The sequence below is a fragment of the Aotus nancymaae genome, unplaced genomic scaffold (genome assembly GCF_030222135.1).
Source record: "Aotus nancymaae isolate 86718 unplaced genomic scaffold, 86718_ANA_hifiasm-v0.15.2.pri h1tg000003l, whole genome shotgun sequence".
NCBI classification, from domain to species: domain Eukaryota; kingdom Metazoa; phylum Chordata; class Mammalia; order Primates; family Aotidae; genus Aotus; species Aotus nancymaae.
Window position 1 is genome coordinate 51,421,662 of NW_026988414.1, and position 19,584 is coordinate 51,441,245.

Sequence of the window (19,584 nt, forward strand, 5' to 3'; positions counted from 1 at the left end):
GTAGCGTATTTCCAATGAATTGTATCAGTGTTCAGAACTAGAGACAGCCTTGAATAATGGCACAGAAGAAATGATCGGTAGTGGTCCTAGCATGCCAATCTCCACACGTTCGTTCCTTAGATGTCACTCTGTGCTGTCAGTGGTGCAGAGCTGTTTTCCACATTCTTCATGAAGTTTCATTTATGCAATTGCTTCTTCCCCTGCAGCCTGTATTCTAGCCATGTTTGTAACTTTTTCATCTGTAGCAGATTGGTAGGCGGAAAGGAAAATAAATATAGTAATCTACAAACTGTCTAATTTGCTGTCCTTCTGTAAGCTTGAGTAGCATGCTTGATCATAGTAGGTGGGTAGAGCTGTAGAAGGGAAATAAATAAATGACACCAGTAAAGTATAGTGATTTTACTGGTATAGGGCCACATTGCTTGTACTTGAATTCCAGAGCCACTTTTACCTATGTGACCCTAGATGAGTGACCCAGTCTTTCTAAGTCTCAGTTTACTCATCTGTGAAATAGGAGATATTGAAAAAGAGAAATGGCAGGTATAGCACTTAACACAGTTCCAGATACAAAGTAAGCCCCAATACATGTTAGCAGTAGTGAGTTAAAATGAACTCGTCAAGGGTATTGTATGGATTCTGTGCTTTCTGCACATATTTCTATGGGTATTTCAAGAATCATCTGTTTGTAATGATGTGGCTAACTTGTCTCTATTTCTTTTCAGAGTTAGCTTAAGTGATGGCAGTGATAGCGAAAGCAGTTCTGCTTCTTCACCCCTACATCACGAACCTCCACCACCCTTATTAAAAACCAACAACAACCAGGTAAATTGTGGGGTTTGCACTTTTCAAGACTCTGCAGAGCTAGGTGTAATCATTTTTACAAAGCATGCGAAACTTTTCACCCCTGAATTTTAAACAAACTTCTCTTGATGCCAGATAAATGGGAAGCCACAGCCTTTGGAATAAACACGTAGTTAGGGTAAAAGAGCTTCTGTTGTCATGAGAAGATGAGTGTGTTCCGCTGGATGGGTTAATTAAGTAGGTACAATAAGAGAGCACGACAAAATGTATTGCCCATTTACTCCTGATTTCAATATACTTTACACCTCAGCAGTAAGTAGGTGCCTTAATTAGGAAGAATATGACCTTTGGGGCTAGTATAAAGCCCGGTTCTTTCCTACTGGTAATTTACTGGTGGGAGATTAACTTTTAGCTTTTGATTTTCAGTTTTCTTATCTGTTAAATGACATTAATACTACCTTTTAGGTTATTGGGAAGATGACAAATAATATACGTAAAGAGCAAAAGGCAGTACACAGCCCCGAATTGGTACTCACTTGATGATAGTTCATTATTATAGGTGGTCGACCTCAGATTTCTCGTCCAAGAAAAAAGGATTATTACTTGGGATTTTCAGGAATAATTAATAAAATGCTGAGAACATAATGCTCATCATTGTTGTTACAACTCAAGCTAAAGGAAAGTGTATTAATTTGATAGTCAACTAAAATATAATTATTTGGATAAGGCCTAGGCAGAACTTTGAAGGCTATGATAAAGAGCATTTGTTAAATAAATTAGATTGGGATTTTTTTTTTTTTTTTTACCAACTAAAATAAACTATTTTCAGTATCATGAACAATGTAAAAGCCTCACTGAGCATTGAGTTGATACTCTTATTACCGTAGTTTTTCTTATCTTTTTGTTTCAACAGATTTCCTATGACCTCTACAATAAATGCTTAATTCAAGTTATTATACGAATATTAACTTGAAAACTAAACTGTGTTTTTCTGAAAATATTATGTTTCACAGGTGTCCTTCAATTTTAAATGGTCTTACCCTTAAATTTGTGGTCTTTGTGTTACTTGGAAAATGTTAGTTTATAGCTGAAGACCATTTCTTTTTGCATTTTATTTAAAGCACTAACAGAGATCTCTTATAGTATAAAATTCCTCATTTATAAGGTTTGTCTATAATGCAAATCCGTTCTTGTTAAACAGGAATGATACTAGTGCTCCTTTTTGTACTAGAGTTCACTGCAGTTTCTTTGTGTCCTACATAAAAATCGAAGTCCAGCCTCATTATCTGTTACAGATGGAGTATTCAGCGACTTACTTACTTCTTTTTCCATATCCTGGCTCTTCCCCATCTTCAGGGCCAGCCATCTTTCACCTCTGGTGTGGATGCCTGCCACCACAAGTCAGGCATTTCAGAGGAAAGTAAAAAGAGGAAGGATATATGCATCATGGCCAGTCATCTGAGAACATTGGACTGGTTAACTAGATAATTTGGGATCCTTTCGTAAATTTGTACTTCAGTGAGAACTGGCATTAGGACAGAATTTGTACCTTGATGATATTTTATATCCAACTTAAGCCTGTTTCAGCTTGATTTCTGCATCTAGTGGGTGGCATATCCGAGCTACAGTACATCATGGGCACAGCAGTGGCATTGCCAGGAGGGAAGGGCATTAGGCTCTGCTTCTGTGCCCCTCACTGATTTTCTTCAGTATCTCTCCTAATCACAGGAAGAGTGGGCTTGCTAGGGAATGCAGCGCCAGCAAGCTCCTTTTATGCCCTTCAAACCTTATGGCTGCCCTTAAGCCCTTCCTGAATAGGCAGTCGTGAACTGACCTTGGCTTTAGGGAAAGGTTTAGACTCTTTGTCAGACTATTTTTCACCTGTCTAGCAAAATAAAACCAAAACGGATAGCATCTATGTGGAGAGGGTAAAAGTTACCTTATCTGATTAAGTAGCATACCCCTGGTTCTTTGGCGTGTTTATTTGACAAATGCCGCTTCACACATGAGAATCATCAGTCTGCCAGTAGTACTCTATTATGTGTCACTTTCTCCATGCACCTGTAAGCATAAGAAAGTCCATGTGCTTCTACTTTTAGGTAGTCTGGGTTAGGAAATACATGTGCCACAAGAGAGGTTACCTCCTTAGTACTATGTCTTGGAGCTGAAAGGACAAGAAAAGGTTTTTAAAACTGTGTTTAGTATTGATTTCTTAGCCCCCTCAAGTCACTTGCATTGGGGTCAAGTGTGGTACTATCCCTTTAAGTCAAGCTTCTGGGACCTAAAAACATTACTAGTATATCTTAGTTCTCTATGTTGATGGTGTAAAATCAATTACATTTTACTCTGGAATGACTTTTTAGTCATGTTTGAATGTGTGTGTATGTGTGCAGGAGGGAGGGAGTAAAGTAGGGGGAGAGAGACGGGGATAAAGAGTATGAATCTGAACTTTCACATTAAAGAATTGAGAACATACTCGGAAGGACTAACTCCAAAATGGGAAGACTCTGAGCTTCCTTCTTCCATACTTCTTGCCCGTTCTCTCTCTATGAATTGATAATGATCTCTGAGTTTGGTTAAGTACCAGGCAAAGCTGAATTGTCCACTGCCTTTTCTCAAATCTTCCAGGGACTAGAGAAGAGGGGAAGTACTAATGGAGTCAAACATTTTCATACTGAATAAAAGTGAACATAGACTCGCACATCAACCAAGCAAGTAATTAACCTGAGTACTGTTGGGAATGTGAAAGATCTATCCGTAGGGCATCTGTCTGTGAATAACTGAGTTGTCATTCTTCATAAAGGGATACAGAAAAATATAATCTTGAAAGTTTGTGAAGACATTTTCTCAGGTTAAAGACAGAAGTGTTACTAAACCACTATTCTTCTATTTTCAGAGACTACTGTATCTATAAATGGAGTAGCTAGGCAGTCTAGGTGGCTTTGCTTCTCAGTATGGTTTAAAAGGGAATAATAAACAGTGTTGCATCATTTTAACCAGAGGTGGTTTTTTCACTCCAAACCTCCTTTATGTGAATTTCAAACAAAAACAAAATACATCTTTTTTAGCCAAAAGCGTGGTGGGGAGTGAGGGGAGAAAGGACTTGAAGGAAGGAAGTGAACTACTGGATGTGAGTCAATATTTCAGAATATCATAAATCACCTATCAGCCTGCAAGGCATGTTGAATGAAATTAAAAAGAGTCTATCCAGTTAAACTGGTTTACAATAAGCCTGTGGAAGACAAGGTGTTGTACTTTTTTATTCTGAAGTTGTTTCCCTAAAGATAAGAAATGATCATAAATAAAACAATTGTCTTCAGCAGGGCTGAGCTCTCTCAGAATGAGGTTTTGACAAAGCTGTTTATTTTGGAGCAGGGAGAGATCAAAGAAGGAAGATTAACTGAGCCCTCTCTGGGCAGCCACTCGGTAACTTGAGGCGGGTCACTGACACCCGGAGCTTTTGTTCCTGCCACTGCAGCTTCAGAAGAAAGAAACTAGGATTTCAATGTATTTTGGCCTTCTGTGCTGTAGCACTTACGGAATGTGTGGGGTGGGACTTAAGCATCCAAATGTTCTATTTTCTGCTTTGAAGAAAATGTGGCAGAACTCTCTAAACCTAGTTAGCAAAGTTCTATTGCAAATACAGTGTCCTCAAGTCACTTCAACACCCAGAGTGCAGGGAGTTGGAGGAGGGGATTGTGGGAGGCAGCAGGATATGATGGGAACAAAATTCAGTTCTGTAATGCACAAGGCAAGCAGGCAGGCACTTTTTTTTTTCTTTCTTGCCTGAAATCTCAGCAGATTGTCTCTGCATGCCCATCCCAGTAACTGAGTTGGCGAGGAGTGCCATCTACTGACCTACTTACTCCTAGGTCTCAGCACTGATTTTTCCCTTGAGGTCTCACTTCCAACAACAATGGAGGAAGAAATTCTGAATGCAGTGGAGTATTTGGTTTCCCTTACAGTGGAGCATGTTAAAAATGATTGCCTTGCCTCTGCTAATAAGTAATTTCCTTGTGTTGCCAAAAGTATTGTCTTTTAAATTAGCCTGGTCAAATTAGTCATTTGGTTATCTTCATATTAAAACAATGAAAAAAGTATGATTCTCAGGAAAGACTGTTAGAAGGACACTTTTTCCCCGTGCATTATTCTCAATTAAAATAAACATATTCCCTTTCAGGAGTATTTAGTCTTTTCCTATTTTCATCCAGTAAAATGTTTATTAGTAGTAAAAAATGTTAAAGCTGAATGGGAATCTGGGTGTTAACTTGTTCATCTCTCTCATTTCATCCTTTGCAGTCCAAAAATATTAAATGATAAGCCTGGGACTTGAACTTGGGCTTCTGAGCCTAATCGGTGCTCTTGCCACTACAGATTAAAAGTGGACTCATTCTTAAAATCTTTATGTTATGGAATGTAGTAGACTTGTGGACAGAACTGTTACTATGTTAGGGCAGAGAATAGGTAAAGAGAACAGTAGGAATATAAGACTTCTTAAGATAAATTAGTCCTTTATTTGGAATTTTCCTCCTTTAATATTAGTCTCCAATTATGGTAACTCACTTCATAATGAGTTATAATGAAAAGACAAATTTCTTTGCTTTTTATGTTCATACACATTTGTAAATAATCATTATTTATAAATTTAGTGGTTCTCAGCTTTTTCAAATGAGGGCCATTTAAAAATACTTCACTTTTAATCCTCAATTTTGAAGATGCTGTCAAAGAAATCAGCTGCATTTATTAAGAAATAATTTTCTTCTCCTTTTTATTAAATAGAAACATAGTTTCCCACCAAAGCTTCTATATAATATGTAAAACTATTCATAAGTTGTAATCAATCCAGATAAAAGTAAAGGCACTTAGTGTTTTACCAAGGGTAAACACATCATTTCTTAAAAGACAGAAGATAGTCCTATCTCTTTATTTCTTGAGTTGGAGGATCCCAAATTGGGAGCAACCAGTATAACTCATGGCCATCTTCATTTCCAAAGCTACATCAGTTTAGCGTATATGAGTAATTTTTAGAATGTGAAAGTTAGGTACTAAAAAGGGCATTTGAGTATTTGTTTTTATCATCCCTAGCATACTGAACACTAGTAGTCATGCTGAAACAGCAGAATGAATAGGAAGAATATTCTTGCCAGAGGGAACTATAATCTCAGTATAACTCAGCTGCTATACATATGGTGAGAGTCTTGTTGCAAAAGAGAAGCAGCCTTGGAAGCTTAGATCAATTTCCTTATCATCAACTTTTTTTTTAGTTCCAGTCCTCTGACTCAGCATTTCAGATCCAAGTAACTTATTTTCCAAGGAAAATAAGATTAGAGAGAAGAAGGAAAATGTACAGAAAATAAGTGCTATTTGGATAGTAAATGCTACTGTACGTTTCATTCAGTGAGTGCCTTTGTTTATGTGGCTAGTTAGCTAAGAGATGCTTGAAATAAAATTTAACACAGTGTTCTCTTTGATCTCTAGATTCTTGAAGTGAAAAGTCCAATAAAGCAAAGCAAATCAGATAAGCAAATAAAGAATGGTGAATGTGACAAGGTAGGTTTCCAGTCTGTTACTAGGAGGACTTCAACACTGACAAGTCTTCTGTTTCTTTCTGTTCCCCTTGATCATCCTTGCTGGTTCTTGTTTCATTTTTTTCATCGAAGTCCCCAAGATGCCTAAATGATGAGTATTTCATCCCAGTGCTTTGTAGTTTATTTTCCATGTCTTGTTTATGTCTTCAGTGTTATGCTTGGCCTCCTGCTGTCATTTGCCATGATGCCTACGTTACCAAGGGATTTCAGGCACATTGAATTGGGAAGTAAGAGAATTGTGTAGAGGTAGCAGGTTAAGGAATCTCAGATGTAGGTGAGCAAGACGTCTGATCCTAGCGCAGTGTGCTTTCCCAGAGTGTGCATCATACATCTGAAATCTGACTGCAAGACCTGGTGGGGTTAAGTTACCTGGTTTGGGTAGGGCCCTAATCCTGCTTTGTAAGGCCAGGGCAGACCTCTGTAATGCTTCACAAATCTTTTCATTTGTCTTTATTGCACATGGTGCTGGGGGGTACCCGTGCAGTCACACTAACAAAGACTCCTGAGTCTGAGCATATGGAAAGAGAGGTGTCTCCTCTGCACTTTCAGGCGAGAGCTCTTCACAAATCAGATGCTGATTAGTTAGCACTCCTTGTTTTTCATAAGACATTCTTCTTTTTTGTGTCACTTGCTAGCATTGTTTACTAGCAAAGTTTAGTATGACCAGGAAGCCTTTTTAAAACAAAAGCAAAACAAACAAGAAAAGCCCCACACCACAAAATTGTCCTGACTTAATTGGTAATGTACGTTGTTGCTTTCATGTTCAAACTTAGAAGTTTTTCTCTTAGAAATCTTCTGAGATTCAAGAGTGAAAAAAATGAAAGTAGCCTTTGATATGTTTAAACTCACAATTTAGCACTGAATTTCCCTACCTTTTGTAGAGATATTGTTGGAAGAAAGTGAGTCTACTGACTTGAATCTTCATAAGAGCAATTAAGTCCAAGAATTCCCACCAACTTCTTCTTTAAAGTTGGCATGATAAAGGTGATGGCTGGTCCAAGTGAGGCTTGGTCTGCAGAGGCCTTTGGGCACTGAGTCCACACAGCCTGCGCCAGAGTGGTATAATGAGAAACCTCCAGCTACTGCCTATGTATTCTTTCTTACATATTCATTTATTTTTGAACTACTTCTTAAAGTGCTTGTTCTTTTGGGGGACCTTCTCTTTCAGGCATACCTAGATGAACTGGTAGAGCTTCACAGAAGGTTAATGACGCTGAGAGAAAGACACATTCTGCAGCAGGTGAGAAATGCTTTTTAGCATAACCCTTTCCAGAAACGTCAAGGCCTGGTTTGTCCTGCCGTAGTGTGATAGCACCTGGAGGCCACTGCAGCCCCACACCATCAAAACCCGGCAAATGCCACCTATAGACGTATTTGGGAAGGGTTCTCATTTCTGAGGCCACCTGGAAGTCTGCTTTGGAGCTCTGTGGCGACTATCTCCCTCCTCTTGTGCTGTGGATGATGAGAACTGGGCAGTTTGGGAAGTGATACTGGATTGTCGTGATCCCTCAGCTGACTGGTGTAATGTGGCTAAGGGAGGGGACAGTAGGAATGCAAAAACCTTTGGGGCCAGAATTCTGGTTTCATGGGAAAATAGTGATAACAATTTGAGTTAAGTGTTGTAAACATTTGTGATTCAATTTAGTAAGCCTCAATACTATTCTAAGGAAAATAAATATTTTCTTCATTTCCCTTATCTTGTACAACGTGCATTCTATTATTATGAACTCAATTGTGGAATACTTGTAGAGTGGGGAAACTTCTATTAGTACAATTTGATGTTTTGAGAAGATAAGAAGGGGTGGTTTTTCATTTTCATCCAGTTAACGATGTGTGCCTCTGTTGCATTTCCAGTAGCTATTTATAATTTTCTTTTAACACCCAAAGAGGACAATGTGTATTCTAAATTGCGGGGCAGATATGTAGATTGTTTCACTGTTTGAATTTTTTCTTTTTACTACTTTCAAATGACTTGAAGTTAGTACATAATCTACCCCAGCTGTGTGTTGGGTTTTTTTTTTTTTTAACATTTAATGGCTGGTGGTCACATTTATATTCTGTGTACATTTTTGCTTAAATCTATAAATAGGCACTTTCAAACTTGCCAAGTTTCCTGATTGGCCTGATAAGCTTTTTAACCCTTCTAGAGTTTTAGATTTGAACAAAAGACTACAGACCTATGATTCTTAACTGCAGATGAGTTGTATTTCTTGCAGTTTCTTTTTAGTTAGTGTGGGCAAGGAAGTAGGATTTGAGTGGCCTACCATAAGTGGTGGTCTAGTACTTTGCTCATATTCTTCTTAGGCCTCTTTTGAAGAACCAAATGTTGTTTTACCTGTCGTTTACCAAATATCTGGGGCTAACGGACTTAATGCTAATTGCAAATCTATTGTGTAATCTTTCCATCTCTTCCAAACACCAGCTCTGAACCACTGTGGAGCAATTGTCCAATAAAGCTATTAATGCCTAAGCTGGGTCCATAGTAAGTCTCATAGGAGGGTGGGACAGGTGTTTGTGCAGGGTTGGGTCATCTTCACAAAGAAAGCCCAGTCAGTGATTCAAGGATACTAGGCCATTGGGCAGATCTTACCTTGGGGTGTCATTGGCATTCCCAATTTAATATTGTCCTTTATTTTTACCTTTGAAAGAATTGTGAAGGAAGGTGGCTTACTGGAGAATTCCATCCAAGTGCATTATTTTAGTATTCTAGAGGGAGAGAGTAATATCTATGAATTTTTAACCTGGCATAAAGGCACTCCAGGGCACACAGCATTTCACCCTAATTGCATTCCCAGGCCGGTTGAAAGCTCTCAGTCTTTGGCCTTTTGCCTTGTAATGCAGCTGAGGCTTGTGATTATGATACCATGATGCATGTCCTGTCACGGTTTACTGCTTAATTAATTCCTTTTGTAAAACATAGCACTATTGAGGACTAATGTTATTCTCCACCTTGAGGGCTGCTCATCTCATGGCATGCATTCCACAAAGTCTACGTATTCTTTGCCGTGCAGACTTAAACACCTGAAGCAGAATTTCTAGTGGGCCCAGGATCACATCTAGGTCCCTTCCCTGTTAAATGCATCCTATCCAAAAATCTGGTTTGACAGTTTTATTTGGCTCACAAAAAGCGGTTAATAGCCTTGTTTTACTCTGGGGGCATGCAGTCCTGGCACTCAGCAGCTAGTTTAATGAACAGACAGCATTGGATCAAGGAGCCTGTGTTCCTAAGCCACTTTTTCAAAGGGTATATATACAGTAGAGTAGACATAGTCAAACCAAGAGAAGTGATTACCTAGGACTGATGAATAATTTGATTTCTCTTTAAACCACATGTTCCACATTTACTTGGAAAGTGAGATTGAACACATCTAACCTCCCCAGCAATGGAGCTCTAAGCTGAGATTTGCATCCAAGTCTGGGGGAAGAAAACTCTTTGGGAAACCATGTTTCCTTAGAGGATAACTTAGCAATTTAGAAACCAGCTATCATTCTTTTAGAATTGTCTTCAGGGAATGGGGAATGCGTGGCATATTGGAATATTCCTTCTAAGAACCCAGAGAACCCTCCCTGAGAAGTTTTTCTGCTCTAAATGCTATTCTCCATGCTGGAAAATTACTTGTCATCTCTCAACAGCCCTTGTAGGTTGGAGCCTGATGGCCTGCCCCTTAACCAAGGGTAGGGCACACATTTTTATGTGGTGGTGCACAGTGCTTTCCAGGCCATAGTAGAGGCCATTCTATGGAAAGACCCATGTTATCCCAGACCTGGCTCCACTCCATACAGAAGCAGTTAAAGCAAAGCCTGTTCATTATTTCCCACAGTGAAGAGGCTGCTTCACGTGAAAAAAGCCCTGGTTTTTGAAAGTATAATCATACGAAAATCAATGCATCCACTTTTTTATAATTAAAAATTGGAGAAGGGAGCCACAGATCTGACAAGTGGATCTTACCCTGTTTAAAACAAAATGAGGCATCCAACAGCCTGCATGGTACCCCTTGAAAGGCTGATGTGGCAGGAAATAATCCATCATGAGTGTTTTCACAACAACCATCATCTGAAGAATGACTTAAGCAGTTTACACACTCTTCCTTTTCCACTACCCATATGTACCCGGTTGCCTGTTTTTCTTATCTGCGGTCACTCTATCTATTATTATTATTTTGGACAGACATTAATTATTGCATTATGATACAGAGTAATGACATCAAGGTTAAGCCACACTGCATCAGCAATGAGCATATTCCTGTAGAAAGGCAGAGTGGAGTTCTTCAGGCACTCATGGCGTGTGTTCAGGCTTTGTGGCCTGTGTCATTGGAATAAAGCATGTTAATGTTGTTTCTGATGCTCTAACTATCGGGATTCCTGGAAAGGAATGCACACTTATTTTTCTTTATGCAGCCCTTACTTAATTGAGGATTGGGCACATGCTCTAATAATTCAAATCATTAATGCAGTTCCCTTTGGCAAATAGTTCCCAACTCCCCAGCTGCTGCTACTGCTACTGCATTAAGGCTGTTTCTCTGCATCTACCTTGATATATTCTTATGGGCTCCCATAAAAATGTGGGGCTCATTTAGTTAGATTTATCAGATCCCGTTTATATTGTGCATGTATGGCTGCAGGCAGGGCGCGGCCTGCTGATAGAGGAGGTGGGGGTGGTGATGGAGGTGCTGGAAATCTGCAAGATAGTACAACACATGAGAAATGCCCAGGCTGAAGTTCCTAGTGGGAAAAAGTGTTTATATGCTTTAAAATTAAGTGGCTTTTTTCCAGAAGGGATTTTTTATTGCCCAGTTTTCTATTTGCTGTTAAATAATTAGGGAGCAACTATATTGGGTCATGGAAAACTGTTTTCTTAAAAGAATGAATTATCTTTTTTTTTATTCAAGCAGGCCTTTCTGAGTTTTACTTTCTGGCATTTTCTTGCCTCATTTATTTTAGTGCTAATGAAATGACTAACACTCATTGCGGCAGGGAGGAAATAGTATCAGGTCTATAATTCATGCTCAGTTTAGTTACCTCCCAGATAATTAAGGATCAGTTTATAAGGTAGTCATAATCATGTTATTCTGACCTATGTAGCAATTTACCATTTATAAGAAGCTTTACTTATGATATCTTATTTGATCATCTGTCTAAACTTGTACAAGTAGAACAGGTAGCATTACTCTCATTTTACAGATGAGGAAACTGAGGCTCAAAGGTTATGATATTCTGTCCAATACCATTGAAAGAGTGAGCAGAGTCAGAACTTGATATGCCAAATACAGAACTCTATTCTGAATGCTTTGTCAATTACCTCCTGGTCAGCTGGCTGGGGAAAGGAGTTAAATTCTGGTCTGCTTGTCATTTACCTTCATTGTATAAATTTGAAATTATAATAGCTCTGAAGAGACTACTTGTTTCCATCCTGAAATTTACACATTTTCACTAGATCCATAGTATTTTTACACAAAATGGCAAAAAAAATTATTCCAGAAAATACATACTCTTAGTTCAATTGATGTTAATTATATAGTAAGTATATGATTAGCGTGAAAAGTCTCTGTGTGGGCATAGCTGTGTGTTTGTCATTCTGTATGTATGTAGATATGTGTGGATGACTCGTTGAAAGTTCTATTACTATTAATAAATGAGTGTCCATTTTAGATCTTTTAGTATTAATAATATCTTGTTGGATAAATTTTTTCATAAATGTAGTACTTTAACCATAATTGGGTGCACCCCTTCTAAGAATGTCTTGATGCATGTAACAGAACCTTGAGTCTAGTGGTTTAAGCAAGTAAGATTTCCTTCTGACTCCCTCCCCACCTACAACAGTAAGCCTGGAGGTAAGTAATCCGTGGTTGAGGCAGTGGTTTAAAAGACGCCACTGAGGACACAGGCTCCTTGTCTTTCTGTTCTATCTTTCATATGTTGTATTCGTCTTCTTAATGGGAAGACAGCTGCTGCACTTCCAAGCACTGCATTTTCATTGCAGACAGGAAGAAGAAAAGAAGGCAAAAGACACATGCCCATTGTCCATACCCTTTTCAAAAATATTCCTGACAACGGTGAGTTCTTACAAATAAATTTTAAATAGCAGCATCTGACAAGTGCTGCAAGTAGGTCTGGGGAGGCAAGCATTGTAGCTAGGAAGCTGTCAGAAAATCGGCCTTCTGTTAATAAAAAAGAAGGAATAAATGGATATTAGGGAGTTAGTTAGCAGCATCTGTCATTGCTTCCGCTATGACAGTAGCTTGTTTTATTACTAAGGCCATAGTTATACCCCTAAAAAATAGTTCCAGAGACTGGGTAAGACAATAACAGCTCAATCTGGAGCTGAGTAGTTAATTGGATTGAGGGTGAATATGTATTTATGCTATTGTGGAAGTCAAATCATATGTCAGAAATGAGGAGCACATTTTCTATTAAGAGCCACTGACCTAGAGGGAGTAGTTCACAAATTTATTATATTTTTTTAAAGGAAAGCTAATTGTAAGAAGAGAAGGTTAAAAATTTCAGTTCTGCTGTTACTCAACTTGGCATTAGGTAATCTAAAACTTCATTAAATAAATTATAGGCTCAATCATTAAAATTATTCTCTTTTTTAAGATTGACCTAAAGCTAATCAGAAGTAAGTGATAGAAAGAGAATAATAGACAACTCAAATCAGGTGGAAATTTGCCAGCTGTTTACTCTGCAAAATATTTTCTTATCGCCCTGATACTAACTTTTCTCCCTCCCCCAAAAAACTTTATCCCCAACACACCTACTTCACACCCACACTGATCTGGTACAGCATCCATGTCCAATACAATTGTTAGTAGAATAAGAATGAAAAGACCCTTTGCAAGATAAAAGAATCTCTCAAACTGATAAGCAACATTGTTCTTAATGTTGAGACTTCAGAAGTGTTCTCCTGAAAGCCAGGGCAAGAGAATAGTAATCGTCATCTCTTTCATTTAACATTTTTCTGAAAGTTAGAGCCAATACAAGAAGAAATGAAGTATAATTATTCCAAATGACAGGACATAGGCATCCATTCTTTTTCTAGATAATACTTCTATTTAATTAAATATCTTAAATATTTAAAATCTCCCCAAGATATTCAGGGGAATCAACTGAACACAACTAAAAGTAATAAATATGTTTTTATTTTTCTGTTGAAGTATAACAAAGCATACAGATAGGTGCATTTTCACCAAGTGGCCACATCTTATGTAACCAGCACCCAAATCAAGCAACAAAACAGTTCCAGTACCCTAGAAGGCTCCCTTGAGCCCCTCCGGTCACTACCTATCATCTCAGGGGATAGGATTGTAGACAGTTTCTTTTTCTTTTTTTTTCTGGGCGGGGGAGGGATGAGTTCCTGTATTTTCCAAATTATTAACAATTATATAATGATAAAGGAAAATGATGTTATATAGGGGTGTGTGTGTGTGTGTGTGTGTGTGTGTGTGTTTGTTTGTGCTTAAGTAGTTTTGTTATTTCTAGGGGGGATTTGTTGCGTATCTACTATGTATAATCACTGTCTGTAGAGTCAGTAACTAATTTTTAAAGGGTCTTGAAATGTTTTCTCCCCCTAACTACTCACTCACAGTTAAATATTCTGTTCATGACTTGAAAGCAGGACTTAGTTTAAAGGGTATGAAAAGCAAGACAGGTTCTCACTGGGAATTTCTAAGGCTTAATATACCTTTGACTTACCAAGTTGACCGAGACAGTTTAATGCTATTCATGGTATGGGACCTTCTTGCTATAAATATGAATAGTTATCCCTTGATTTCGTATTTGATCCCCCCTCCATTATTCCGCTTTGCTTTTTGATGTCTGCTGCTTATTTCCCAAACTTTCTCTTCTTCACTCCTCTAGATCGTGAACCTTATAGAAGAAACTGGACACTTTCATATCACAAACACAACATTTGATTTTGATCTTTGCTCACTGGACAAAACCACAGTCCGTAAACTGCAGAGTTACCTGGAAACATCTGGAACATCCTGAGGATACAACAACTGGATGCATCAAAAACTATCTTTTTTTTTTTTTTTTTTTGGTTGTAATTTTTTCGTTATTGTTTATATGGAAACACTCAGAATGATGCAACCAAAAGGGAAAGAATAAAAATCAAACAACCTTCAGCTTTATTTTTCTTTAAAGCCAGTCATCATCTCTTGATAAAGGAGAGGTTAAAGCAAACCAGCCTCAGCGGACCACTCTTCTCTCCAAGGAAATCCCCGGGAAGAGTTAGCCTGGATAGCCTTGAAAACAAACAAATCAAACACAACACAAGAAAACTCAAAGAATGTGTATGGTATCATGTATCTCTCTGTGGTGGTTCATTCCACAGGACAAATGCATATTCAACACACTGCCTTATTACATAACTGATCTATTTATTATCGCATACAGATATTCTAAAGTCGTTGAGGGAATGACACCATCAGACATTATAAGTACTTGGTCCCGTGGATGCTCTTTCAGTGCAGCGCCCTTGCCATCCCAAGCCCAGTGACCTTACTCGTATACTGTGCCACTTTCCACCAACTTTTTCCAAGTCCTTTAACTTGTTGCAGTCTGTATTTTCCACCTTTTGTTTTTCCAGTTCCAGGACACAGATTATCAACTGGGGGGACCAAATAGCCACCTTGATTTTCTTCTCTGTGGTCTTTTTCCTGAAAGTTGGGGCCCAGTCCTTGGCTGTATCCATGTAATGATCTTGGACCATGGTAGAAAATGCACCAAATAGGATCATATGAATTGCTGTCTAGCCTTAGTCAATAAACTTGTAGGACTTTTAAACAAAAGTGTATCTGTAAATGTCCTGAATCCAGCATTGTTGAGCTGTCATCAACATTCTTGTGTCTGTTTTACTGTTACAATATTAGGTGAATATGGAAGTAAAGGCATTCCACAGGATCATCATTTAAAAAAAAAAAAGGAATTCTGGTACTGTTTTCTAAAAAGAAAAGTTGTAGAAATTCTTAATTTGGATCTATTTATTAGTAAGAGTTTCAGCTTTCTTCAGCTGCCAGTGTGGTACTCATCTTTATCCTAAAAACCTGGAATCAGAGAATTTTGTTTGTTCACATATGATTCTCTTAGACTTTTTTATGTTTGAAAAAATTAAAATCTTTCTTTGGGGGAAAATTCTTGGTTATTCTGCCATAACAGATTATGTATTAACTTGTAGATTCAGTGGTTCAATACCTGTTTAGTTGCTTGCTAATGTGTCCAGAAGGATTTCTTGTATTGGTGAAAGATGGTTGGGGATGGGGGGATATTTTTGTTCTTGTTGTACCCTTGTTTTCAAACTAGAAATCTGTCCTGTGGCATGCAAAAGAAAGCAAATTATTTTTAAAAGAAAAAAAAAAAAACCAAAGTACTTTTGGCGTCATTATTCCATCTTCTCCATAAGTGGAGAAATGAAAAATAAAAACAGCTCATCTTCCAAGTTTTTACTAGAAATTCAACTGAAAAGAAGAGAAATGAAGAAATACTTCTGGATCCAAAGGTTCGTCACTGGGTCAGCCTTAAGAAAGTCTCTATGTGTGCTAATAGACCAGTATCTCCCTTGTTTGTTCCCATGCCAGATGCTGTCTTTTCATACAGAGATTAACTACTGTCTGTACAGAAAATGGTCTTTCCAGACCCATTCTTTTGGGCAGTTATATAAATGCAGATTGATAATGGAGTTATTTCTGCATTTTAAAAAGGGGATTTTTTTACACTGTTTCTTTCTATCCAAAGAAACTATTTTTTTCTTTAAAAAATTATAATACAGCCATGCTCCTTGTAAATTATTTCTCTGAAGCATCCTCCCAGAGGACAAGTGTACTTTCTCAATAATGATATGATTTGTAATGATGATTGGCATGAACCGTACTTGAAGCATTTGTTGTATAGTCCACTTCTCAATGTGCAGAGAAACTTTGAGTCATTTTGGACGTTAGGTGACTGATGGACTGTGTACTTTCAGTTGTGTTTTGTTTTTAACTTTATAGCTGGAAGGGGAGGGTAATGTTTATATGGAAATGATGCAAATTTTTTAAATATTTTAAAATTTCGAACTGCTAACTCACATCTTCTGATCAAACCAGAAATTTATATTGTTTAATATATCTGTGCAGTTTAACTAGAAGCATATATGTAATTTGGGCCATTTTTATTTCTGTAACTAAATTGTGGGGCAAAACCTATGATTTGCCAACGTAAAATCGTTTTCCCTTAAGTTACTAACCAAGAAACTAAGAGAAAAAATGGCCAAACAAAAGGGATAATAAGAAGGTCAGCTATCACATGATAAACTTTAGAGTTGAAAATTAGGTAATAAAGTTAATGTCTTCAGAATATCTTAAAATGTAAGTTCGTAAATTGATAAAATTCAGAAAAACCCATCTATTACTCAAGATAGCAAAGTAAGTTTTTCACAAAATTCAGAGTGAGAGTCACGTTGATTTTTTTTGAAGCACTCTTGCTCTCGTCTAATTTTTAAATACAGAAATAAAAAGATACCTTTGAATTAATTTCAAGTAGTTATAATACTTCTCTTAAAGTAACCTGCTCAGTCTGCCACATTTATATACACCCAACTTGGAAGCCTATTAAGAGTATCTTCGACACATGAGTACTCTACCAGTGGCTCTGGTTTCTTAAGCACAAAGGGGAAACGGCAGGGTTTAATTTCTTTGGTGTACATATATAAATAGATGTTTCAAATAAAATTAATTGGGTGAATGTGAATGTGGTTTGAACCAGCCAGAGTATGATAAACTTAAAAAAATTTTTTCCTCAGTGATTAGCCAGGGAAAAATACATGTACAAAAATCCCACCCCTCCAACTCCTTATAAATTAGCTTTTGCCTCTGGTTTTGCAGCAGGATGTGTGTTGGTGGGGTTAGGGGTCCTTCTATCTTAGGATATAACAGTCATGTTAGCAACAAAAATATTTTGCAGCTATTTCACGATCCTCACCATAATCTTCCTCTCTCTCAATCTGAATACAGACAAATAGGTATGTCTATACATGCTTTCATATAGTGTCAAAGTAGGGAAAAACATAAAACCTTCAGGAGACAAAAACTTTAGGAAAAACTATCTCCTAAGAGAGTGTCCTAAACATTTAAAATTGCTAGGCAAATCTCTCTAATCTGAATACTCACCTTTTGGTGGAAAGAGCCAATAAAATTGGTTTTCTTCCACTAAAAAGTTTCTTCAACCAAAAAAAAAATTTTTTGCCTATATCTTTTTTAGACCCACCTAATCTTTAAAAAAAAGAGAGAGAGAAAAGAAACCAATTTAGGCTTGTATAACATCCCATTTACCACTTCAAGCTCCACAAATGTAGTTAATATACTTGTTTAACAGAGACTTTACTCCTCAATGTTTTAACTCTGCCTACTTAATGGAGTTGGATGTCCAGTGTTGGAAATGGTCAGTGTCTGTTCGGTGGCTCGTGTTCATTTTTGTCACTGTAGAAGTGATCTGCTCTGGAGTAGTTTGCTGTATGCTTATTACTTTCCACCTTTAGCGTTTTGTGTACTAATGCTATGTACTGCTCCTATATTTATATATATATACACATATATATATACATATATATTATCAGAGTAATCTTGCTTTGGACTGTTGCTCTAAAACTATGACTATGATGTAGAGACTACTACAGCTGCAGTGAATGTTAAGGAGTCGATTCTTATGGTTTGGTTTAGTCTTGGGCTGGAAGTCTACATCTTTTGACCTCTTTTGTTTTATATGATGCTTTTTCTTATGTAGGCTCTGCCATCCCTGAATATTCCTTGTAAAGATGCATTGAAGAAGTCAATTTAAAGGGAAGACAAAGCCACCGCTGTCTGTAAACTGTAAATATGTATTTTGGCACTTGTACTCCAGTATTCTGAAAATAGAGTTATGATGGAAATGCTGACAGATCCTTAATGGTGGCCAGAGCTACCATGCAGTGCAAAAATAAATTAAGTGAAAATGTATTATTGAGATTAACAGTGCAAGACCAATACATTTTATAAATCTGTCAGTATCTTTTTAATGGACTGTGTATGTGTAGTTATGTTGAAAGATACGTTGTGTATGTGTGTACATGCTTTTGTGTAAATTTAAGGCACATCGTAAGATGTATTTCCCGTCTCTAAAATCCATGTTGAAATGTAAGTACAGATTGATAGAAATAGGTGTTTTACTTAAACTCACATAATCTATTGCAGCACATTTTAAAAATGTATAATTGTACTGATTTTCTAAGAGTCATTTGACCAAAGTTTGACTTTATTTTGCATACAGGAAAAAGCCCCTAGCCTTTTCTCAAGAAGTGCTGCTGTTTCTAAAGAAGAATAGATGGGGAGATCTGAGGCATCCAGAGAAAGGACAGTGTGTCCAAAACCAGCTGAAGGCAGAGAGTACACGCCTCATTCATTTTAGGGGTTCATCATGTCTAGCACCATTCTGTGTCCTAAAGTCAGTATATGTATAGTTTATTTTTTAAGCTCTGCAGAGATGGGAACACAAAGCAGTGGGTATCGTTCTTGGCATAAACTGGGCTATGTATGCATGATTTTTTTTTTCTTTCTCCCCTCTTTTTTTGGAGGGGTTTGTCCAGAAACAATGTGCTGTAGCCAGAGAGTCAATCTTACAAAGTCCCTGCATTTACTTTCACAGCAGGAACTGCTACCTTGATTAGACAGCAAGGAGAACAAACTACTACAACAAAGAGAATAAAATACATTCAGTTTGGTAAATAACCAAGGAACTGGGTGTGATGCTTTTACTTAATAGTAAAGAGATTTACATCAAATTTGAGAAACTGACCTTATCTTCATTCAGGCTGACAAACCATTTAGGGGATTAGAGTGGACTGCTTTGTCTCTTATCAACCCAAAACTGATTTTAGATGTGGAAGCATCAGTCCCAGATGGGCTGGGGTGGCAGTAAAATTTTCTAATGACCATAATTGAATGGGACTAATCTGTTCCCTTGTTTCGGCATACTCAGTTTTATTTGAAATAATAGCTTATACCTTCTCCAGTGTATAGAAAGGGTCAAGATTAGCACCTGGCCCTAGTGAAGCACACTCACCCAGGGGTGCAGTGCACCACATAGTTTTCCCCATACATTTGCTCCCTGTCTCTCTAATTTATGACCCCATTTCAATATGCAAGGAAACCCAGAGAGAGATGACAGGTAACCAAGCCTGACCCCC

The 19,584-nt window shown here is 37.6% G+C and overlaps 1 protein-coding gene across 1 annotated transcript in view; it reads left to right on the plus strand.

Annotated features, from left to right (window-relative positions):
• The window catches only part of MLLT3 (MLLT3 super elongation complex subunit), a 273,917-nt gene extending 255,282 nt beyond the window's left edge, over positions 1 to 18,635 (plus strand). Inside the window, exons 8-11 of the mRNA XM_012449995.2 lie at positions 723 to 822; positions 6,280 to 6,351; positions 7,558 to 7,629; positions 14,244 to 18,635. Of these exons, the coding sequence (XP_012305418.1) occupies positions 723 to 822; positions 6,280 to 6,351; positions 7,558 to 7,629; positions 14,244 to 14,375 (376 nt within the window). The 3' untranslated portion in view covers positions 14,376 to 18,635. The remainder of the gene's footprint in view (positions 1 to 722; positions 823 to 6,279; positions 6,352 to 7,557; positions 7,630 to 14,243) is intronic.
• Positions 18,636 to 19,584: the final 949 nt, after the last annotated feature.